The 26,477-nt window shown below is 32.8% G+C and overlaps 1 protein-coding gene across 3 annotated transcripts in view; it reads right to left on the bottom strand.

The window, feature by feature from the left end:
* Positions 1-20,124: 20,124 nt before the first annotated feature.
* LOC148610702 (uncharacterized) overlaps positions 20,125-26,477 on the bottom strand; it is a 28,448-nt gene continuing 22,095 nt past the window's right edge. For all 3 annotated transcript variants that reach the window (XM_088595972.1, XM_088595974.1, XM_088595975.1), the window contains 2 exons: positions 24,033-24,188; positions 20,125-21,656 (listed from right to left, as the gene is read on the bottom strand). In XM_088595972.1, coding sequence (XP_088452098.1) covers positions 21,424-21,656; positions 24,033-24,188 — 389 coding nt within the window. In that variant the 3' untranslated portion in view covers positions 20,125-21,423. The remainder of the gene's footprint in view (positions 21,657-24,032; positions 24,189-26,477) is intronic.

Below are 26,477 nucleotides of genomic sequence, written 5' to 3'. Positions count from 1 at the left end.
AGGGAAAATATTTTCATTCATTTTCAATATGTATCAAAAAATTAAGTCCTGTATCAGACATCAAGGTAAATTGCTGCATTTGGTAACTGTGGAATTTGTGTAAGACAAGGAGAAAACTTGCAGCCTTTTTTGTTTTCAATTTTCATGAATGATCTAGATTTTTTTGTAAGACAATAAAGTACAAAATCTGGATTATATAAAAAGTTCATGTTCTGAAATGCTTGATGTATATGTAAAAATATTTGTGATGCTTTATGCAGATGATACAATTATAATGTCAGAAACAAAGGAAGATATGCAAAAAGCATTGGATGTGTTTGCTAAGTACTGTAACGAATGAAAGTTACAAGTTAATATGAAAGTATTCAGTAAAAAATGTGTAAACAAAATTTTCAATTTTTAATATCTAACAAAAATATAGAAATAGTAAAATCGTATACATATCTAGGCATGGTTTTTAATTACCATGGCAGTTTCACGATTGCAAGAGAGCATTTAATAGATCAAGCCCCAAAAGCTCTTTTTGCTCTCTGTAGGAAAGTAAGAAACATTACACTGCCAATGGATTTACTATTGAAATTATTTGATAAATTAATATCACCAAAACTTTTTTTATATTCCTCTGAAGTCTGGGGTTTTGGAAACATGCAAAACATTGAAAAAGTGCATCAAAGATTTTGTAAAAAAATATCCTTAAGCTGAGAAGCAGCACTCCGAATCTAATGGGTTATGGATAGTTAGTGAACACTATACTTGAAACATTTATTAAAGTAAGAATAGTTAGCTTTTGGACAAGGACTATGCAAAAAAAAACAAAAACTGTCAAATCTAATGCTTAGACTTATTGTCCATAAAATTGCATCGTCAATTTTAATTTCATCTGTGGCAGCGTCCTTTCAGCTTGCAGAAATTACTCTGATTTTTTTTGTATCGTGCTAGAACTCTAACAAATAGGCTTATGGAACAGGGTTATGTTGCTACAAGATTGAAGTCGTCACTATAGAAGTTTTATGGTCGTCATCATTAACTCGTGGATCGTTATGGTGTATCCATCTGCACCATGAAAACTGATTTATTCAGCGTGTCATATTTTTCCTTTCCTCTTTCGTCTACCCCGGACTTGACTTTTTATGAGCAACTCAGCGGGTGTTTCGAGAAAAGCAGAGGAGGCTTACCCTACCGATGTACCTGGTCGATGCTCCCAGTTTTTAGTGGAGTGTGAGTTACTCATTTAGTTTGTTGCTTTGTATGTATGATTTTAATTACTTTATGTTCTTTGGTGTGTTTGTCTGTTTTCCATGTCTGGTCTTTGTCCGTGGATAACATTTTTTTTTTAAATTTGAGTTAGAATCTTGGTTCCCTTGATTACACATTACTGGCTTAAAGTCGCAGTCAAACAGACATTTTGTGATCAGTTATATCAATCTTGTTTTTTTTAAATGCACAACACATCTCGAGGTGAATTCTATTCTACTTTTATACGTGAATTAGGAATTGAACCATATTTTCTTAGATTGTTTCCAGCAGAACGTATTCATATAACAAAATTAAGATGTTGCAACCTAAAACTACCAATAGAAACTGGGATGTGGTCCGGAGTCCCAAGGAATCAAAGAATATGTAATCTTTGAAAAGAAGGGGTGGGAGATGAATTTCAATTATTTTTCCAGTGTAATGATCCAACTATAAATTATTTAAGATCTCGTTACATCCCATATGACTACTTAAAGCACCTGGATACGATAAAAGTTGGTGAGTTGTTGCCTATCTGTAATGTTCAATTATACAAAGGAGTGTGTGCTTTTTTTTATCGAAAAATGCTAATATCATATGGAGGTGAATGTGTAAAAATATAAATGTGAATTTGAATGTATTTGTATATTTTATGACATTGACTGTCCTGTGTATTGTGTCTGTTTATTTGTCTTATGTATGTAGAAGTTTGTATGTTTTGTCTTCTTGTACACCTAATGTCTGTGGCTATACAAATATTTTTTTTTTTTTTTGGGTCTTGAAATACACTTAATCACGCACACTAACACACACTTTCATGGACTTTTGATTCAAATATGTGTTCTTTCAATTTTCTGTACTTTACAAATTGAATTTATGATATATAAAAAAAGATACAAACATGCAGGATACATCAAAATTATTTCAAAAACATGTTTTGCAATGGGGCCCAAAATGTATCATAAGTTCTGGCAGTATTCTGTTTATTTGCAATAAATAGTTTAAAGGCTTGATTCTATTTAATCTTTGATCTTCAAACCAATGAATGTTGGAATAGTGCGTTTCACTTTGCATCGATTTTTTGCTATTATAAAATTGAGATTAATGGATAATTTTTTCAGTTCATCCTTATAGATTTTGACTTGTGTTGAAGATAAACTTAGCATCGTAATTTATCAAATTTTGTTGAAAAGACAACCAAATGTAATACGTGATGTGGCAGTCATAACGCAATCTAAAATTTCTTCTTCAAATACATTGTGTGGCTTTAAGCTTATAGAAAAGAATTTGTAAGCAACATTCTAAGTTACAATTTATACTAAAAGTTTTTCAAATAAGTATCTTTGCACCATTTTTTTTTATCTTGACAAACTATTTTGACAAATCATTGATTTCAGTTTCAAGAACATTTTACCATTTCAGTATTTTTTTTAAGTTTACAAGATCTTTGTGTACAAGTTTTTCAATGAGTGGATGAAATTGTACAATACAAACATATTTAAATGTATCTTTGACAATGTTTCTTAACATAGTCCTTGGTAAATTTAGTACTATTCGATAAAAGTCTATAATACAATAAAACCTTATGCAATAAAACATTATTTGTGTTTGTCCTTTTTATTCTGTCTATCTTCCTATACCATATAAAAGTATTTTGTTCATTTAAATATGACAGAGCTTAGTTTGGCAGTGCAGTTAACATATGAATAAGTTTTGGTAGGACCAAAGTCTTTATAACAGTGATCTTGCCAAACAATTTTAACTTTCTGTGTTACCAGATTTTAAGTATCGCTGAGTATTCTTTTATCTTTTTAGCTACATTAATTTCAACTACACTGTTCATATCAAGGGACACGTGTGATTTGCAAGTGACCGTAGAAGTTAAAAATCTTCACAAATGACTCGATCAAAATACTTTTCAGCTCCATCCTTACTGCTCTAGTCTTAAAGTTCACTTTTACACATTTGAAGGTTTCATATAAAGATTGTTCACTACCATCCAATGTAAGAAAAATGTCTTCAGCATACTGACTTGAAAAAGCATTTCTTCATTATCAATAGAGATTTCATGAATGTTGTGTTAGTTTAAATGATAAGAATTCCACACCTATGATAAATAGGCAAGGAGAAAGTGGATCCCCGTGTGCTACATGATTGAAGTCATCTCTACAGAAGTTTATGGTCATCACGAACTCGTGGATTGTTACAGTGTATCCATCTGCACCATGAAAACTAATTTGTCCAATGCCACATAATTTTCTTTTCCTCTCTCGTCTTCTCTTGACGTTTTATGAGCAACTCGGTGGGTGTTTCCAGAAGAGCAGAGGACGCTTACCCCACCGGTGCACCTTGTCGATGCTCCCAGTTTATAGTGGAGTCCGAGTTGCTCATTTATTTTTGTGACATTTTATGTATTATTTTTTTTTATGTTATTCGTTGTGTTTGTCTGTTTCCCATGTCTGGTCTTTGTCCCTAGATAACATTCTTTTGATTTCCGCTACAATCTTATCAAGGTTGAAGAAATTGTATAAGTGTCTATTGTTAATAACACAGTTCCTAGCCTAATTATGCAGAGTCTCGAACCATCTGCAGATCGACGGACCAAAATTAAAACGCTTAAGAGGTTTCTTTGAAAAGGCCTAGTTAATGGAATAAAATGCTTTTTCAAAGTCTATTAAAAGAATGAAGCAATCCTGACTAATTATTATTTTCAAGATAGTGCATTGTCACATAAAACATCATAGCCTTATCCTCTTCATAAACCCTTTTTGAGTGTCACTGATAATTACAAATTTTAACTGCAACGCAGCTTTCAGTGTATTAGCAATATCAACTGATGCTATTTTTATGTCAGTGTCAAAGTTAATAGTTTTTTTTGGCGTCCAATTACCAATATACCTTTAATCCTTACTCTCTTTTGGTATACAAGCAATGAAAGTTTGATATTGAAAATCTGTAAATTGTGAATTGTTACTTGCTATTCTGAAAGCATGTGGTTTTAAATATTGTCACTGGTCCTCTCCATTCTGCAAAAGGGCGTAAAATAGATGTTTATTTAGAATTGATGTAAAAGGTTTATTTATATTTCAATTTTGACAATTATTTTTTTAAAAATTTGTATAAAATATGTGTTAAGACTATTTTAAAGATTCAAAATAGCACTTTAAGTTTATAGGGGCCAACGTGGGGCCACATTCATCAACTTCATGATGATTTTTAGTTAGGTACCTTTATACCTCCCATTTACGAATCAATTTGGCGCCAAAGAATATTCTCGGATTCTTTTTCAGTATAGGCCTATATTTGTACCCCTGTGGGTCAAAAAGCCAAGATTTTTGTGACTCAATTGTTTGAGAGTCTTAGTCTTCCTAGGATAGCATTTGAAAATGAACTAAACACATTTAGGCATCATCGTATAGCCCAATGACTCAGATTTACAATAGTACCAAGAAAACTGCGGTAACACTTAGGGTTTTGCAATAAAATGCGAAAAATGTACTCCTACACCGCCGAAAAAATCGCTTAAATTGACATATTTTTCAATGTCAAAACCCCTACAGTATTAATGTTCAGTAAAAACGACTTATTTGGCATTTTCCGTTTAATTTTATCACAGTTTATACTTCTGGAGTTCTTTTTTTCATTTTGGCGTTTTTCATGGTCAGAGTTTATAAAAAAAATTGGATTTTCGATTTTTCGGTCAAAAGTCACATAAATTCGACTCTACAAGTTATTACTCAAATAAAACGTCACAAATTGGGTATCGTTTGATAGATAATTTAATTTTCTACATAAATGAACCACGAAAAACTAATTTTCAAGAAAGGATTTTCAAAAAATGTTAAAAATATCACCCCTACCCCTAGAAAACTGGTCTCAGTATCAAACAGAATTCTCATTCACAGCATACCAACAATGTAAAACTCATATTTTAGGTATTCATAACTAAGATAATGATGTTCCCAATATATCTGATCAATTTAGTTGTTTAGATTTTCTTTTTTGGGTAATAACTAATATAAAATCGTAAAGATGGGTATTTTCAGAATTTCAGAATTTCTTCTATATCATCCGTCATTTCCCTTTTTTTTTCAGAATACTGTAGTTCGATCAAGCTTTTGTGTGATACAGTTCATAAATATAATGTCTTAGCTTAAAAATGAGCTCAAGTAATATTTGGACTTTTCTAAATCAAGTAAGGTGAAAAATTGCCATCCCTACCATGAATAAAAATGCCTCAACATGAACCCAAATGTTAATATATTAACGGTGTAGAATAGACATATTGGGTACTATTGTTTTAATTATCGATGTATTCAACATATACTCTCATTTCATTAGGTATTTTTTTCAGTTTCAATGTGGCAATAATGAGTTTTTCATCAAAAGAGGAATTTTCGGCTTTTGTATATTCAAATACAATTATATAGTGTCTTAGCTTTGTAATGAGCCCAAGTAATAAATATTTGAAATTTTTTAAGTCCAATTAATTGAAAAATTGCCACCCCCACCTCTCAAAAGAATACCTAAATATGAACCAAAATGTTAATTTTAGCACATAATCGATGTAAAAAGACATGTTGTGTATTATTGTTTTAATTATCGATGTATTCAATATATCTTTTCATTTCAGGCGATTTATTTTCAGTTTCAAGCTGACAATAATGAATTTTTCATAAAATTGGCACCCTACTTCAGACAAGCTTTTGTATATTTAAACAATAGGGCACAACATGTCCATTGTACACCGTTTATATGCCAAAAATTAACATTTTAGTTCATGTTGAGGCATTTTTAATCATGGGTAGAGGTGGCAATTTTCCACCTATTTGGACTTGCAAAAGTTCAATTATTTATTACTTAGGCTCGTTATAAAGCTAAGACACTATATAACTGTATTTGAATACACAAAAGCTTGTTTGAAGTACGGTATTTGAAAGAAATTGCCAATTATAGGTGAAACGGAAGGAAATATGAAATTCCAAAAATTCCCCTTTTTATGAAAAACTCATTATTATCCCATTAAAACTAAAAAAAAAAAACAAGCCCTTGAAATGAATACCTAAAATATGAGTTTTACATTGTCGGTATGCTGTGAATGAGAATTCTGTTTGATACTAAGACCAGTTTTCTAGGGGTAGGGGTAATATTTTAAACATTATTTGAAAATCCTGTCTTAAAAAATAGTTTTTGTGGTTTATTTTTGTAGAAAATTAAATTATCTATCGATTCATACCAAACTTGAAACGTTTTAGCAATAACTTATAGAGGCGAATTTATGTGACTTTTGACCAAAAAATCAAAAATCCCTTTTTTTCGCAGTTTTTGATAAATTATGACTACGAAAATTGCCAAAATTCATCAAAAAAAACTCCAGAGGTATAAATTGTGATAATACCAAATAGATAATACCAAATAAGCCATTTTTACTGAAGCATTAATACTCTAGGGGTTTTGACATTGAAAAATAAGTCAATATAGCAATTGTTTGGCGAGGTAGGGTACATTTTTTTTTCATTTTACCGCAAGACCCTAAGCGTTACCGCAACTTTCTTGGTACTATTGTGAATCTGAGACATTGTGCTACTTGATGATATATACATATGTCAGTTTACTACGTTCTGTAGAAAAAATAAGTTCGTATAATCATCGAGGTATAAAAGTAACCAATAAATACAAAAATGCTTCAGTTTATTTTTTGGCGACAAAAAGATTCGTAAATGCTACCCGAAAATCGTATTTTAGTTGATGAGTCGGGGGGGGGGGAGTTTGGGGGTTTGCACGGAGATTATCTCAGCCCATGTACAACATCCTAAAGATCAACTTTTTAATTTTGGCCTGATTTTGAATTTTTATTGGATTCTGTATAAAAATTCCTGTATGCATTTTTCAATCAGACTTCATATTTCAATTTTTTTAATTGGATTCCTTATGAAATATCTTGCCTGATTTAGTCAATCAGACTTCAAATAGTTTTGAAATTTTAAGTAGCCAAAAACCGAAATGACCTTTATATTAGCTCACCTGGCCGGCATAAAAGACCATGTGAGCTTTTAACATCACTTGGCGTCCGTCGTCATCGTTGTAGTCTGTCATCCGTCCTTAACTTTTCTTTAAAAAATCTCCTCTGAAACCACTCAACAGAATTTGAAAGAAAAACCTGGTGACAATCATCCTTGGCATGTCTACTCCCAAAATTGTATTCATTATGGTCCCTCCCCCCCAAAAAAAAAACAAAACAAAACAAAAAACATGGCACTGTTACTGAAAATAGAACATAGGAGGTAAGGTTTATTTATATAAAAATTTTGACAACTATATTTTTTTTTTAAATTTGTTTCTATAAAATTCTATGTTAAGGCTATTTAAAAGATTAAAAAAAGCATGGGGATAAAGTGGTGCCACATCCTAAAAATCAACTTTTTTATTTCTGGTCCGATTTTGATTTTTATTGGTTTCTTTATAAAAATTCCTCTCTGCCTTTTTTTCAATCAGTTTTTAGATATTTTTTTTTATGGATTTTGAGTTATAAAAGTCCAAAGGGAATTCCTTATTAAATCCTTCCCTTCATTAGTCAATCGGATTTCAAATAGTTTTGTAGTTTTAAGTAGCCAACAACCGAAATGACCTTTTCATTAGCTCACCTGGCCTAAAAGACCATGTGAGCTTTTATCATTACTTGGCGTCCGTCGTCGTCGTTGTAGTCTGTCGTCTGTCGTTAACTTTTCTTTAAAAATTTTCTTTTAAAACCACTGAACAGTATTTAACAAAACTTGGTGATAATCATCCTTGACATGTCTACCCCAAATTTATGGTCCCTCGCAGAAAAAAAATAACATGGCGCTGTTACTAAAATTAGAACATAAGAGGTATCACTATATAATTTGAAAAAGAAATATGAGACGTCATAAGCTCTTTGGCCTGAAGAGATCTATCTTCCATGAAAATGTAGAGTAATTGCCCTTTTCTGCTAATTTTATATTACCTATTATTTAGAAAAAGAATGCAGACTGATGGTTAATATAAATTAATATAATGTTCAATATTTCAAAATCTATTTTTGGTGCAAATTTTTGAAGAAAAACCACCTGTTGACTTTTCTTGGACTTATGGTTCTTGAAAGTGTCATTGTAGTCTTTTTATCAGCTTTGTTTGTTATTGACAAAAGAAAGCAGATTGATATTTTATGTAAGAATAATCAAAGGAACCAAGGTTATAGCGGTAATCAAAAGAATGTAATCCAGGGACAAAGACCAGACATGGAAAACAGACATACACAACAAAGAACATAAAGTAACTAAAATCATACATACAAAGTAACAAAAGCAAATGAGCAACTCGGACTGCACTAAAAGCTGGGAGCATGGACCAGGTGCACCGGTAGGGTAAGCGTCCTCTGCTTTTCTAAAAACACTCAACATGAGTTGCTCATAAAAAGTCAAGTCTGGGGTAGACAAACGAGGAAAGGAAAACTATGACCCATTGAATAAATCAGTTTTCATGGTGCTGATGGATACACCATAACGATCCACGAGTTCATGATGACGACCATAAAACTTCTGTAGTGATGACTTCAAACTTGTAGCAACATAACCCTGTTCCAGAAGCCTATTAGTTAGAGTTCTAGCGCGATATAAAAAGTCTGCGTAGTTTCGGCAAGTAAATTGATAAAAATGTTCAATATATAAATTCTTTATTTTGGTGCAAATTTCATAAAAAAAAACGTGTTGAACTGGTTCTTGATAGTGTCATTTGAGCGTTTTTATCAGTTTTTGCCCATTATTAAGGAAATGAAAGCAGATTGATGGTCTATATTATTTTTAAAATGCTCAGTATTGCAGTATATATTTTTGCGCCAATTTCAGAAAAATCTGTTGACCCTTCTTGGAGTTATGGGCATTAAAAGTGTCATTTTTAACGTTTTAATCAGTTTTTAAATATTATTTAAAAAATGGAAGCAGATTGATGATTTATGTTATAAATAAAATGTTCAGTATTTCAATATATATTTTTGATGCAAATTTTAGAAAAAACTATTGATCCTTCTAGGAGTTATTGTTCTTGAAAGAGTAACCAAGGGAACCAAGGTTATAGCGGTAATCAAAAGAATGTAATCCAGGGACAAAGACCAGACATGGAAAACAGACATACACAACAAAGAACATAAAGTAACTAAAATCATACATACAAAGTAACAAAGCAAATGAGCAACTCGGACTCCACTAAAAACTGGGATCATGGACCAGGTGCACCGGTAGGGTAAGCATCCTCTGCTTTTCTAGAAACACCCGCCGAGTTGCTGATAAAAAATCAAGTCTGAAAGTGTCAGATTAAAAAAAAAATTATCAGATTTTGCCTTTTGTTGAGAAAACGAAAGCAGATTGATGATTTATGTAAATTGATATAATGTTCAGTATCTTAATATATATTTTTGGTGCAAAGGTAAAAAAAAAAAACAGTTGACCTGGTTCCTGAAAATGTCATTGTAAAATTGACAAATCGTTCAGTACTACAATATCTATATTTAGTGCAATTCAAGAAAAATCTGTTGACCCTTCTTTGAGTTATGGGTCTTGAAATTGTCATTTTAGATGTTTTTATCATTTTTCGCCTATTATTTAAAATTGAAAGCAGCAGATTGAATGACAAAATATTTCACTATATATTTTTGGTGCAAATTACTAAAAAAAATATGTTGACCCTCCTTGCAGTTATGGTTCTTGAATGTGTCGTTAAGACATTTTACTGTTTTGTATCAGCATTGACGATTAATGTAAATTGATGAAATACGTTTTTGGTGCAAATTTGAAAAAAAAAACCTCTTGTCCCTTCTTGGAGTTACAGCTTTTCAGTGTCATTTCAAAAGTGTAGGAAACCTTTCAAGCCAATATAACAATAGCATAAATGTGATGAATTTATTTGACAAAAATCGGAGACAGGAAAGGAGTCATGACCATCGCCACTATACGTCACATAAGTTACATGATGTCCCCATAGATGGTCTCCTGCCTTTCATACAAAAACCTTTTGGACTTCATCACATTAAAACCAAACTTTATTTTATACCTCTCACTCTACTACACTCCCTTTAAAAAACAAGTCTTGACACTCCTGTTTCTGACCCTACATCATCATTATACAGACTTGTTGCCATCATTTTGGATATTGGTTTCCACAGACTCTTCAAACCAGTTTGTGTGAAAAGTCAAGATGAAGAAAAACGAACATTTCTTCCACTACAATTTGTCAACAAAGGTATAGATGCAATTAATTTGGCTAACATCCTCCATCACAAAAACGTTACCAACAAAATTCCCCCAAATTTTAAAGAAAAATTCATACCAATTATTTCATATTCCTATACTTCACCCGTTGCATCCAAAATCTTCAATTATAAAAAGCTATTGCAGAACCTCGAGATTGAGGGCTTCAAGGCTAAACCACGTGACTGTTCTTGCAAAAACTCTCCATTCAAATATGGTCCTGGTCAAGTCGTTACGGGAAATTTAAACGTCATCGAATACGAATCTCTGCGTAATATCTTTTCTAAAGGTCCCAAATACCGTGAAACACGCTCCATAAATTGGAATTATAACTTTAAAGTTCTTATGGATGCTGTCGAGGACTATGCAAGAAAATGGATAAAACGAGAACAAAAAGACATTAAGTAGGTCAATGAGTGCCAAGGCTACATGAGTTTTCAAAGACCCGATGTAGCAAAAACATTGTCTACTATACATGACAAATAAGTTGTCGAACCAGCAGGCAAAGCCCAAAACAACATTGTTTTTGTCTGCAAAACGTTTTACATCCAATGTTTATTATCAGAGGTAGACGTAGAAAATAATAGCAGTGATAAGACCTATACTGCTACCACACTCTCCAAAAAAGAGATTGTGGAAAACCATAAATCTGTGCTATCCTCTTTTGGTCTCTCTACCAAGGACGACCGTCTATGTACTGGATACCCAAACTCCACATGAATCCATACAAACAACGTTTCATAGCTGGATCTGCAAAATGTACCACCAAACCTCTTTCAAAATTTTTAACTTCTATACTCAAAGAAGGTCTCTAGTCCTACCGCAATACTTGTTACTCCCGTAGTGGTATTAATTCAATGTGGATCCCGAAAAATTCGAAAGATCTTTTGGAGACAATCAGTTCAAGACTATTATCCGAATATGATAGTATTAAAACCTATGATTTTTCAACACTGTATACTTCTATTCCCCATACTCAATTAAAATTCCGACTTAAAAACATTAAACATCGTTGTTTTTACAAAAAGAATATGGTACACCTAGATACAAATATATAGTTTTTGGTAGAGATTCCTATATAGGTTTTGGTAGATATTCCTCATACTTTGTGAGAAATAATTCCAAATCATCTTCCAAATATACAAAGGAAGATGTTTACAAAATGCTGGAATTTTTAATCGACAACATATTTTTCCAGTGTGGTGGACTTGTTTTTCAACAAACGATCGGCATTCCAATGGGAACAAATTGTGCTCCTTTAGTTGCTGACCTATTCCTTCACTCTTATGAGGCTTACTTTATAGTTGATCTGATGCGGAAGAAAGAATATCGTTTGGCTAGACCCTTTAGTATCAGTTTCCGCTGTATAGATGACGTATTATCTTTAAACAATCCTAATTTCGGGGATTTGATACATCGCATCTACCCCAAAGAACATGAGACAAAGGAAACTAGACACTGTGAGGTCAGCCTCATATCTTGACCTACACTTAGAAATCGATGGCAAAGGAAAACTATTGACCAAACTTTACGACAAAGGGGATGACTTTTCATTCAGAATTGTCAACTTTCCTTTCATCTCTGGTAACATCCCTTCAGCACCTGCGTATGGAGTATTCATATCACAACTCATACGTTATGCCAGAGCTTGCCGAAACTACGCAGACTCTTTGTATTGCGCTAGAACTCTAACAAATAGGCTTCTGGAACAGGGTTATGTTGCTTACAAGATTGAAGTCATCACTACAGAAGTTTTATGGTCGTCATCATTAACTCGTGGATCGTTATGATGTATCCATCTGCACCATGAAAACTGATTTATTCAACGGGTCATAGTTTTCCTTTCCTCGTTGGTCTACCCCAGACTTGATTTTTTTTACTTTATAAGCAACTCGGCGGGTGTTTCTAGAAAAGCAGAGGATGCTTACCCTTACGGTGCACCTGGTCCATGCTCCCAGTTTTTAGAGGAGTCCGAGTTGCTCATTTGCTTTTGTTACTTTGTATGTATGATTTTAGTTACTTTATATTCTTTGTTGTATATGTCTGTTTTCCATGTCTGGTCTTTGTCCCTGTATTGCAATCATTTGATTAACGCTGTAACCTTGGTTCCCTTGATTACTCTTTATTTAGAAAAAAGAAAGCAGATTGGCGATTAATGTGTATTGACAAAATGTTTAGTATTTCAGTATCTATATTTGGTGCAAATTTCAGAAAAACATGTCGAATCTTCTTGAAGTTTTGGTTCTTAAAATTGTCATTTTTGACGTTTTTATCAGTTTTTGCCTATTATTTAGAAAACGAAAGCAGATGGATGATAATCTTAAATTGATAAAATATTCAGTATTTCAATATCTGTTTTTGGTTTCAAAATTAAGAAAAAAACCTGTTTACCCTTTTTGGATTTTTGTTTTTTTAAACTTTTTCATTAGCTTTGCCTATTATTTAGAAAACGAAAGCATGATGAAAGTAAAATGATGAAATGTGCAATATTTCAATATACATTTTTGGTGCAAACTTAAAACAAAATACTCTGTTCTTGAACGCGGCATTTTAGACGTTTCTATCAATTTTTCCCTCATTATTTAGATAAGCAAAGCAGATTGATGACTTCTATTATTACTAAAACGTTCAGTATTTCTATATCTATTTTTGATGAAAATTTCAGAAAAATCTGTTTATCCTTCTTGGAGTTATGGTTCTTGAAATTGTCATTTCAAATGTATTTATTGGTTTTCCCTTATTATTTAGAAAACGAAAGCAGAAGACTTACATTATTAACACAATGTTTAGTATTATAATATATATTTAGTGAGAATTTTAGAAAAATCTGTCATTTCTTCTTGAAATTAAGGGATTTGAAAGGGTCATTGATCCAGTTTTTTCATCAGATTTTGCATATTATTGAGAAGTTTGATGACTTATATTGTTAATACAACGTTCAATATCTATGTTTTGGTGCAAATGTAAGGAAAATCTGTTGACCATTCTTGGAGTTATGGGCTTAAAATTGTCGGTTTAAACGTTTTTTTTTTTTTCGGTTTGTGCCTAATATTGAGAAAAGGAAAGCAGATTCATGATTTATGTAAATTGACAAAAAATGGTCAATATCTAAGTATATATTTTTGGCGCAAATAGTTCAAAATTTCTTTGGGTTTTGGTCTTCAAAGTGTAATTTTAGTTTTTTTAAAATCATTTAGAAAATGAAAGCAGATTGATGGTTTATGTGAATTGATAAAATATGCAATATCTAAATATTTATTTTTTTGTGCAAATTTCAGCAAAATCAGTTGACCTGGTTCTCTAAAATTTCATGTAAGACATGTTTTCAGTTTTTGCCTATTATTTAGGAAATGAAAGTAGATTGATGCTTTATATTATTCGTAAAATGTTCAGTATTTCAATATCTACTTTTGGTTCAAGTTTTCAGAAAAAATCTGTTGACCATTCTTGGAGTTATTGGCATTGAAAGTGTCATTTTTGATATTTTATTATTATTTAGAAAACGAAAGCAGATTGATGATTTATAATATTGATAAAATGTTCAGTATTACAATATCTATTAAAAAACCTGACTATCCTTCTTTTTTCCTAACGATGAATTAAAACCTGGCATAGTGTTCAGTCAAGTCAAATTTTGTTTCAAGTAGTTTTTTTTTCACGTTGTCTTAGGCTATTCGTTAAAAAACTGAAAAAAAAAAGAATGTGTAAAATTACGAGTGTCTGCGTGAACTTAAGAAAAACAACCCAAAATACTGTATTTGGAAGCTCCAGTTCTAAGACGCAAAATTAGGATTACTGCTCTTCAATAATTTTCTACTGTGAACAAAATGACAAAGATGAAATCTTCAGAGACTTTACGTTCTTTATCGACAAGACTTATTACATGACTTTTTGATGATAAATCTTACAGCAACGTAGAAAAAGAAACATTTATTGAATTCCTTTTGAATATATAAGGAAAACTTAAGGTTTGTCCGAATGCATTGTTTCATTGCATACGAAGGCTCTAGTCACCCTTTGTATTGACATCTCTTTGCAACTGCACTATATCGAAGGTCATAACTTCTAATTGAGCACTTATACTTTCATAGAATCCGTGCTTCATATCACGGGGTTTGATTGTATTTGATAACCTTTGCATGTTTGTATTTGATATATTCCCATTGTTTTCTGCCAATATGATGTCAAAGTTGACATGAATGCCGAAACAGCAGATGCAAAGGATTATTTTAACTCAACAGTTTGTACCGCATTTCTTGTTGATGAGGAGGTAAACTGCAATTAAAATTAAATACTTTGCAACGCAATCAGGGAATCACCAGTTATCGAATAAAAACCCAGCCAATAGATAAAAAAGTTTCATCGATTTGTGCAACTAAAGCATAGATGTGATACTGTTTTCCTAAGCTATTGGAATGTTTCTTTTCCATGCCTAAATCTCTCATTACTGTGTACTTCTTTAGAAATGCACCACGGACTATTGTTGAGCTAACATGAAAATTACCTACGATTGACAGGCAGCAAATCTTTCTTATATGTACTGTGTCCAACAAGCATAAAAACAATATCAATGATGTGCTGATATATATGAGCAGACATGTCGACCTTTTCTGTGCATACTTGAGTGTCTGTTTTCAGTTACACATTCTACGGTTTGGTGGCCTTCACACTATGCCAGGTTTTAATTCATTTTAGGAAAAAAAATGTAGAAGTGGGAGTCTTCGATATCTGTTGGTGGATACAGATTTATATGCAGTCACTCCTGTTTACCAAATGCTTTCAGGAATACAATCCAACTGTGCTGCACGAAGTTTCATACTCATATGTAAGACATATAGCCCACTGGGTCTGCTCTTGTTTAGTTTGTATCAGGTAACAAGAATGTCTTGAAATACGGATTTTTATATTTTCTTCCATTTCAACAGTAATTGGCATTTGTTTTTCAAGTAAACTACTTCAAACAAGCTTTTGCATATACAAACACATCTATGTAGCATGTAAGCTTTCTAATGAGCCAATGCAATGCATACTTTAACGTATTCCAAGCCATTTAGGGGAAAGAATGGTACCTCATACCCACTAAAATTTCCGTGAAAAAACCAGACTTCCTATGTGGTAGATTAGAATTTTGTAAATAGTGTTGGATACATGTATGTCAATCATTCATCGTAGTGACCTCTTTGAAACCTTATACATGTATGTATAAAAATTGATAATAGCAGACAAAATCAAATCATGCAAAAACTGTGATATTTTAAACAAAAAATATATAATTTACGTGCTAACATGCGTGATAATCTGTTATTTTTAAATTTCCCTTTTTTAAATATTTTGTCGTCTTCGGAACAATAAAACAACATTTTTTTTTTCTTGACGATGTGATTGATACAAGATCTTCATAACAAATGTCAGACAGACATTGGGCACAGTTCGAGTATGCTATTAACGATCATTTTCTTTCGCATTGGGGCAGATTTTAGTGGGTAGGGGTAACATTCTTTCGACCAAATGGCTTGGAATACATTTAATTGTGTATTGCCTAGGCTCATTAGAAAGGTAAGATGCTACATAAATATGTTTAAATATACAAAAGCTTGTATGTAGGGTACTTGAAAAACATTGCCCATTACAGGTGAAATGGAAGAAAATATGAAAATCAGAAAATTCCCCATTTTATGAAAAACTCATTTTTGTCAGCTTGAAACTGAAAATAACTCACATGAAATGAGAAGATATGTTGAATACATCGATAATTAAAACAATAGTACCCAACATGTCTTTTTTACATTGATTATGTGCCAAATATTAACATTTTTGTTCATGTTTATGTATTCTTTTCATGGGTGGGGGTGGCAATTTTTCACCTATTTGGACTCAGAAAAGTTCAAATATTTATTACTCGGGCTCATTGCAAAGCTAGATACTATATCAATGTACCATATCACACAAAAGCTTGATGAAAGTACGGTATTCTGAGGAAAAGGAAATAACTGGTGATATAGAAGAAAATTCTGAAATCTGAAAATTCCCATTTTTACGATTTTATAGTAATTGCTACCCCAAAAAGAAATTCTAAGCGCCTTAATTGATCATATATATTGGGAACATCATAATCTTAATTATAAATGCCTAAAATGAGTTTTATGGTGTCAGCATATGCTGTGAATGAGAATTCTATTTGATACTGAGACCAGTTTTCTAGGTGTAGGGGTAATATATTTCACATTGTTTGAAAATCCTTTCTTGAAAACTAGTTTTTTGTGGTTTATTTATGTAGAAAATAAATTATCTATCGAATGATACCAAATTTGAGACGTTTTAGTTGAGCAATAACTTGTAGAGTAGAATTTATGTGACTTTTGACCGAAAAATTGAAAGTCTCATTTTTCGCTTTTTTGATAAATTCTGACTACGAAAATCGCCAAAATTCATCAAAAGAACCCCAGAAGTATAAATTTTGATAAAACTAAATAGAAAATACTAAATATGTCATTTTTTACTGAAGTATTAATACTTTAGGGGTTTTGACAATGAACAAGAAGCTCCCAGGGGCCTGAATCGCTCACCTTGTTGAATTTTGCCTTTCAAAGGCAATAAATTAAACAAGAAGTTGTCCAACTATTTTGACTCAAGAAGTCTTTGGTAGGACTATCACAAGATCTTTTCAATACTTGAAAGTTTCGTTTAATCTATCATAGTTTTCAAGATATTGACTGAAAACTATTAAAAAAAAGTCATTTTTCCACTTTCAAGGGCAATAACTCTTACAAGGAGTCTGAAGACTTTTGTAGTCCTAATAATATGAATCATTTCAGCTACAAAAGAATTTGGATAAATCTAACGGTTTTTGGAGATATCTGTGAAGAACTACTGTCTGACCCCTATGTTCTATTTTTAGTAACAGCGGCCTTGTTTTTTTTTTCTCGACAAATCAAAAATCCCCACATCAGTTCAATGCAGGATACCCCAAGGAACATTCATACCAAGTTTGGTTTCAATTTGTCAAGTAGTGTCAGAGGAGAAGATTTGTGAAAGAAATAACATTAAAAATAGCAAAAATGGTTAAAAAAAAGGCAATAACTCCAACATGGCTAAACAGATTAAAACCAAAATTTGACCAGAGATAGATCTCATCATGCTGAACACTTTTACCCTGTCAGAATTCAGCTAGATTTAACGGTTTAGGAGATATATGCAAAAACTTCTGTCTGACCCCTATGTTCTATTTTTAGTAACGGCGGCCATGTTTATAGACGAATCAAATATCCCCACATCAGTTCTATGCAGTATACCCCAAGGAACATTCATACCAAGTTTGGTTCTAATCAGTCAAGTAGTTTCAGAGGAGAGGAGTTTTGTATAATTGTTAACGACGATGACGAACGACGGACGCCAAGTGATGGCAATAGCTCACATGGCCTTTGGCCATGTGAGCTAAAAATTTGTCAATTTTAGCGATTTTTCGGCGGGGTAGGGATACATTTTTTTCATTTTTCCGCAAAAACCCTAAGAGTTACCGCAACTTTCTTGGTACCATGGTAAAGCTAGGACATTGGGCTACATGATAAAGCATACATATGTCCGTTTACTTTGTTCTGTAGAAAGAAGAAGTTCGTAGAATAAAAAAACTCGAAAAATTGATTTTTGCCTCAACAAGGTATAAAAAGAAGCCAAAAAAATACAAAAATGCTTCAGTTTATTTTTTTGGCGACAAAAAAAAATCGTAAATGGGAGGTATAAGGGTACTTGAAATCATATTTTGGTTGATGAATTGGAGGGGGGGTGCAAGGGGGGTTATCTCAGCCCACGTACTATATGTTAGATTAACCCAATATTGCGCGGGAAATTAGTGTCGCCTTTGCCAGAGAAGAAAATGTTACAGAAAAATTATGTTAGTTAATTTATTATTCAAAATGTGTTAAGTATTACCAGAAACAAAAGTTGTATGCCTTATATAGTTCCCCAAGACGAATGGGTTAGTTAAGTCATTACAAGGATTTATTTCTTTCCTATGTAAATTTGCACTATCAAGCAGACATTTTTACAAACAAGCTTTCAAAAAATATATAAAATTCTCTACATATTGGTGGACATGTGTACATTTTTTAGAAGCAACTGATTGACCCATGCAGATTCACAAGTCTGAATTTGAAAAGTACATGTATTATTTTCCTTTATGTACATGTATCTACAAAAAAAAAAAGCACTGAACAGCCTTAATTGACTATTGGCCAACCTTTACGACAATGTGATGTTTTTTTATTCATAATTGTCAACTTTCCTTACATCTGTGGCAACATCCCTTCAGCACCTGCGTATGGAGTATTCATATCACAACTCATACGTTATGCCAGAGCTTGCAGAAACTACGCAGACTTTTTGTATCGCGATAGAATTCTAAAAAATAGGCTTCTGGAACAGGGTAACATTTATGCTGCCACAAGATTGAAGTCATCACTACAGAAGTTTTATGGTTGTCATCATGAACTCGTAGATCGCTATGGTGTATCTGCGCCATAAAAACTTATTTATTCAACGTGTCATAGTTTTCCTTTCCTCTTTCGTCTACCCAGGACTTGACTTTTTATTAGCAGCTCGGCGGGTGTTCCTAGAAAAGCAGAGGACGCTTACCCTACCGGTGCACCTGGTCCATACTCCCAGTTTTTAGTGGAGTCCGAGTTGCTCATTTGCTTTTGTTACTTTGCATGTATGATTTTAGTTACTTCATCTTCTTTGTTGTGTACGTCTGTTTTCCATGTCTGGTCTTCGTCCTTGGATTACATTCTTTTGATTACCGCTAATACATTTTTTTTTAATTAGATGCCTATCCAAATACACTGAACATTTTTGTAATATCCTTATCTATATTGCCCGAGACCTGCTTAGGAACTAGGGGTCAAAAACAAGCATTTTTCATATGCCTGGATGATAACTTGAGTAAAACAGAACCTACCTCTTTGAAATTGTATCGCAATGTGCCTTTTCTCCAGAGGAAAGTTTAGACTGATTTGAACTAAATAAGGGCCATAAAGGGCCACATTGATTCTGGTGAAATTGTTTTTCTTCAAAGGAAAGTTTAGACTGATTTGAACTAAATGAGAGCCATAAAGGGCCACTTTGATTCTGGTGAAATTCTTTTAATCCAAAGGAAAATTCAGATTGATTAAAACAAAAAAGTCCACATTAATTCTGGCGAAAATCTCATCCTTAATCAAAATTCAAAGCTGTATCTACCTAAAATAGTGTGACCATACTTGCCCTTACTTTTTCAAGGTTCAACCTTGCAACTTTTCAACATAATGAAACTGTCATAGAGGACGTGTTTTACTCGATTTATGGGATTTTACATTTTTTTATTTTTTAGAGTACAAAAATTAAAGTGTATGACATAGTGTTTAGATGTGCAATTTTTTGCAGGGAATTGCAATGTAGTTATCATTGAGTTACGGTTACCAGGTAATTTGAGTATTCTGACAGAGTCCTACTATCCTGCAAAATTTGAACCATTTCTGAGGAGTTGCAGCCACAAAAATGTGTAACGGAAGGACGGATGCATGGACGGACATACGATTTCTATGTCTCTCAGACGGCTGATGTCTGGAGACAATTATATTAACAACAATATAAATTAATAATTAGTTTTGTTTATTTTCTATTGTTTAAATTTAGAACAAAAGCGACAATTTCCTGTTCTTAAACCATGCAAAGTTATTCATCACTTTTTCTACATCAGTATACTGCTATGCATAAGGCCAAGTGCTGAGAGGCGTTCTTGGTGCACTGTCGTCCGCAGATAGGTGAACAATGAACAACCTCTCAGCAGTAGCTGTTGCAATAGGCATTGTCAATAGGACTGTAAATATATGGACCGAGGTAGGTATTATGAGCTAAATGCATATCTTTACGTCCGTCTTCGCCTCAACGCTTTCAAAAGCAGACTGCATCCTAAAAAAATCTAAGATGTGGATCATGTAGACAAATCCTCCTTAAGCCCAGTGTATGAAGAAATTTACATCGTTCTCTCCTTCGTTTTCCCTCCATGTTACATAATTTTGCTCGGCAGACGTGTAAGCACAGGCGTTTTTGACGTAAATGTAGCTACACAATTGAAGACTGTTTTTTTAAAATGACATACTTCGCCCTATAGGATATTTGCTGTTGGTGTTTTTTTTGTCAGATTTTCGGACTCCTCTGGTTTTATACATTTCATAGCATCAATAGGTTTTGCTCAGTGACACCCACGTTTCTTGTCATAATTTCGCTAAATATATCTTGTAATGTTATTTGGAAACTGTTGATGAAATCCTTGTTACTACCACATGTTTTTTTAATAGATAAGACACTTCAGTTTTTGACTTCTAATATTTGTTATAATTGTCAGATTGTCGCCAATCAATCTACAGTCTGGTATATAAATCTTCACAGGCAAATCACCCAGCATTTAACTGTGTATCACGGTGTATCTCATTTTAAAAACCACAGAAAAACAAAAACAAAAACAAAAATATATTTTGAAATAAAATCAATAATCAATATTTTTTTTAAATGCATTTGCAATCTATTTCTAATAATAATTGTTTTATTCAGAGGTCAACTTAACATATTTAGAACAGGCTATAGAAACTTTAAATACACAGCTTTAGCACAGCAGGTCAACTTAACATATTTAGAACAGGCTATAGAAACTTTAAATACACAGCTTTAGCACAGCAGGTCGACTTAACATATTTAGAACAGGCTATAGAAACTTTAAATACACAGCTTTAGCACAGCAGATATTAAAACTAAGTTACAAATTTAATTTCCCATGTTTGTTAAGACATGGTCAATAATTTTCACGATAATATACAAATTATGTAAATTTAAAATGTAAATGTACCATCAGAATAAAATATGTATTTAAATGTAACATCAATATAATATATCTTTATAACATCATGTTTTTGAATTCTGCTACTGCATTCTCACAAGTTTCAAGTTTTTTATCCACCCTTTGTTTATGACAAGCAATTTGATTTTTCTGTTCTGTAATTTCATTTGTCTCTTTTGAAAGCTTATATAGTTCTTTCTGAATATCCATCACTTTTTTCAGGTAGTATTTCAGGCTTGAATTCTTGAACCTAGTTTCTTCAATCTTTTTGTCACATCTAGTGCATGCATCTGAAAGTGGAAATTGTATTGTAACATGAAATTACAGGTGATACACAGGAAATTAAAATAAGAGAACAACCAAAATTGTTTACATCCTATGCCTCATCTATAACAGATGTTACATCAATTCATCCATTGTGAGTCAAGATTATTGAAATAAAATTAAGATGAACAAATCTAATGGTGGATGGACAGAATGACGAACTGACAGACAAAGTTATTCCAACCAAACATTGTCCCAAATGGGACTAATACCCCTAGCAGCCTATGGGACCCTGTACATTTAGGGACCAATGTGAACACATAATTCATATCGCACACAATTATTATGGTGGATAGACTAAGTATTTTTACACACAACTTTACTGCCATTTCTAAATCACCCACTTCAAACCACAATCCATACTTTCTTTTTGTTGTTGACAACACATTGACAACTTTAAACATAAATTCCTGACAATATGCTCATTCCAATATTGTAATTTAACACCCCATAAAGTTTCATACTAATCCTGCAAGTTGTTGAGGAGGAGTTGGGGACAATACATTAATGAGACCAAGTTCTGACGGAAAAAAAAATGCCAAAGTCAAAAAGCTTTCATTTCTACACTTTTTGTCCAAACATAAATTCCTGAAAATATGCACATCCTAATATGGTAATCTAACACTCTATTAAGTCTCATAATAATCCTGCAAGTATTTGAGGAGGAGTTGTGGACGATGCATGAGACCAAGTTTTGCTGAAAAATGCCTAAGTTCAATAGCCATCATTTCTACAATTTTTGTCCAAACATAAATTCCTGACTGTATGACCATCTCCATGTGGTTATATTACATCCCACCAAGTTTCATAACAATGCTTCAAGCTTATAAAATAGTGCAGATAGACAGGATGAAACCTGTATACCTCCACAAACAAAGTTTGTGGGTATATACTAAGTACCCACTTGTTCAAAGTAGGGTATAATATTAAACAGCAGTCTGTCTAAAAATCATGCAGAGGGGGTGTCTTTACTATCAAATTAACAAACTTAAATTTTCTAGACATTTTACCTCGAAGCCATAATCATCAGGAATGTTATGTTATAATATTTAGTTTTGGTATGCAGTATACTGTAAAATTTCATCACATTTTTAAGAAGTGTGAATTCATTTATAAATTCATTATATCCTTGATCTGACTTTCCAATTCCGACCCAAAATCTTTGATCTGACCTTCCCTTTCCAACCCAATACCCTTGATTTGACCTTCCCATTCCAACCCAATATCCTTAACCTGACCTTCCCATTCCAACCCAATATCCTTGATTTAACCTTCCCATTCCGACCCAATATCCTTGATCTGACCTTCCCATTCCGACCCATCATGCATTTAATTGATGATTATTATTTTCTGAGCATGTGCAAAATACCATAACCATAACCAAATTTTACAACTTTTTGTACTTAAAGTCATGATAACATCTTAAGCACAGATAATTGATGTGATTTTCATGTCACCTACTTTGTTTTTCTTACCTATGATTGATACAAGAAAATAAAAAAAAAAAAAAAAAAAAAAAATGGGTAAAAGAAAGAAAAATCCCATAATGACCAAGTTCAACTATCTGTTGGATTATCATATGAGATGTGCATTTTGTCAGAAATTTATTTTTTTTGGCCTAAGTATTTTTTGTCTGTCTGTCTGAATGTCCAAAACATGTTGTTCACAACTCCTTAACAACTTGCAGTATTGTACTGAAACTAACATGGTGCAGAATTGATATAATATTTAAATAGCAGTGTGTCTACAGATCATGCACAAGGGATATAATACTTTATAAGTCTATATAAGAATCGTGCAAAAGCACAATTACATTTTATTAAATCAATTGTAAAAAAAATCACCTATAAGGTAAATTGTGGTATTTTATTCATGGATTGAACAATGAATTTTCAAGTTTTCTTTCAAAGATATAAAAAATGAAAGTTATAAAGAAAGTGTTGGCAAAATGAGAGTTACCTCCCATTAACATTTTATATAAAACTGCACTAATTTTATTTTTACTAGTAGAAAGAAGACTATAGGAAACCATTGATGGATTTCAATATCCTAAATAGGCATAGTTAACAAATATATCAAAAATTTTAAAAAAATGGGTCTTTTCTCCTATATTCCCACATGTTAACAATATTCAAATACCTTTGTTGTAAATGACAAATATGATCTTAAAGTATTCATTCTCAGTTTTTTTTATCAAAACACAGATTATGCACTTACACTTAAAATTTGACTTGGAAATATCAATTTAGACCTGGCCCAATGCCACAAAAGTTAAGACTATTCTCAGACTTAAGTATTCTTTGAAGTTTTGTGGCGCTGGAGCCTGAACTTAAATAATCTACCTTGATACTGTTTTTCAAGTTCCTCTCGTTCCTGGGTGTATTTAATTTTATCCTTCATTAATGTCTCTAAGAATTCCTGTCTCGAGGATTCACTACACACAGACAGGTAGGACATTATACCCTTGCCACACTTATCTGGCTCTGACGTCGTGCTCCCTGAAAGTACAGGTATATTTAAATAATAGCTTTTGAGCAGAACCATTAACAGTCCAGTGTTAATGGTTAATGTCTTTTTCACATTAATCTGGTACTGAGATTGTGTTTCAGAGATTGTTCATTCCCAAATATTAGAGTGATTGAGGTAAAAAAATACATTCTTTTTTCCCCACATAAAATTCCAGGTTTTTTTCAACAAGTTTTCAGGTCTTTCACCATTTATTTTCTTTTTTGTTCTCAAGACAACAAATAAGACATCTAAGAGACATTCAACTCATTATAAGAACTGCATAAGATCAACAATGCCAGAATCACAAAAAAAAAATGCAATTTATCACCAGCGAAACTGTGAGCAATGCTTGTTGACCTCAAATTGATTTGCATCAAAACCTAAAATGGAAGGTGCACAATGAGAATATGTAATGAAGGTTTTGTATAAGCTTCAGGACGCTTACCCTACTGGTGCACCTGGTCCATGCTCCCTGTTTTTAGTGGTCCGAGTTGCTCATTGCTTTTGTTGCTTTGTATGTATGATTTTAGTTGCTTTATGTTCTTTGTTGTGCGTGTCTGTTTTCCATGTCAGGTCTTTGTCCCTGGATTACATTCTTTTGATTACCACTATAACCTTGGTTCCCTTGATTACTCCTTCATTAAATTTCATTCAGTAGTGAAGGATAAACCCCATGTCCAGTTATTCATAAATGACAAAGTCCATGTTTTGTTTTTTGAATATATGAGATGCAAAATGGAATATATAATAAAATCCTGTGAAAGTTTCATTAAATTCCATTCAGGATTATAGGAGGAGTACTGGATAAGAGATGGCCCCGCCCTCAAGTCCCCACATTCATCAATGACCAAGTACATATTTTGCTATGTGAAACCTCCATATTGATAGAAATCTGAAATAGGAGGTGAAGAGTAATCAAGGGAACCAAGATTCTAGCAGAAATCAAAAGAATGTTATCAAGGGACAAAGACCAGACATAGAAAACAGACAAACACAGCAAAGAACATAAAATAACCAAGTTAATACATACAAAGTAACAAAAGTAAATGAACAGTTCTAATTCTAGGAAGAGTGATGGATAAAAGATGGGTACCCCTCTGTGTAACAGAGGACAGACAACCCTATTACTTTGCAAAAGGGGACATAATTACTCTCATCCTAAACAGTGTCCACAAAAGTATTATTACCAAGAGGTATGAAGACTGAAATCTGATGTGAAATAGTTTACACTTTTTTTTTGGAAGGGGGGATGTAGGGCTTTAGAAGCTTACAAGACAGTGTCGGTTCTTACTCATACTTGCCAATACAATTAAAGTGTAAGTGTTTGTAAGAATCAGGCAAAATTGGAAAAAATCAGAAACATGTCTGTCAAAACCTCAACGATTTGACAATGTAATATCACTCAAAGATACTGTCTGTATTTGAAAAGAACATAATTTGATCTCTGCATCATTGGCTTTGTGCATACATTTTTTGATAGAATCTTAGTAAATGAGGTTTTTGACAGAGTTACCTGCCCTTGAAATGTTCATTTTCAGTGCATTTCAATGAAATTGTAACCCAATGGTCCAGCATGATACCAAAAATCTTGTCCGTTTTCCTTGATTCTGATGGTGCATATAGTCAAACTAGACTATCAAAATGATGGGTTTTTTCATACCATGTTTCACCTGCTGCCTGATTCTTACAAGAACTGACACTTAAAATGCAAGTCCAATATATTAAACATGAAAATCAATTGGCTAAAGTGCCTTGTCCAATGTGAGGAAAAAAATCCTCAAGAGCAAAACAAATATTACATATTTGACCTGTGATAAAAAAGAAATCTGTGTGTGGTGGCTCACTAGTGATGTCCCCTCTTTCAATCACAATATAAGTAAACAAAGTCCTTGGTAAACAGGAAGTTGTAGTTGATTTTTTTACCAAAATAAGTCCTACCATATGGCATACCTACACGAAGAATGTGTTAAAATTTCCAGCCACTGTGATGAGTAGTTGCTGGAAAAGTGCGAAGAAATTTCAACTTTCAAAAATAAAGAGTAAAAAATAAACAAAGTCCTTGGTAAACAAGAAGTTGTTGCTGAGAATACCATGACAGAAAAAAAATGTTACTTCCACAGAGACCCAAGGAAATAAGGATACAGGGACACACGGACAAGGGTGAAACAGTATACACCTCTCTCCTTTGGAGCAGGGTAAAATAAAATACCCTCTCAATATAATGTTATATCATGGAATATCTTAATACATGTAGTACACATCAGTAAGTTTGTTCTTCC

This window comes from Perna viridis, chromosome 8 (assembly GCF_037379345.1).
Source record: "Perna viridis isolate PV_CMFRI_1.1 ecotype Kerala chromosome 8, ASM3737934v1, whole genome shotgun sequence".
NCBI classification, from domain to species: Eukaryota; Metazoa; Mollusca; class Bivalvia; order Mytilida; family Mytilidae; genus Perna; species Perna viridis.
This window is presented reverse-complemented; position numbering and strand designations above follow the sequence as displayed.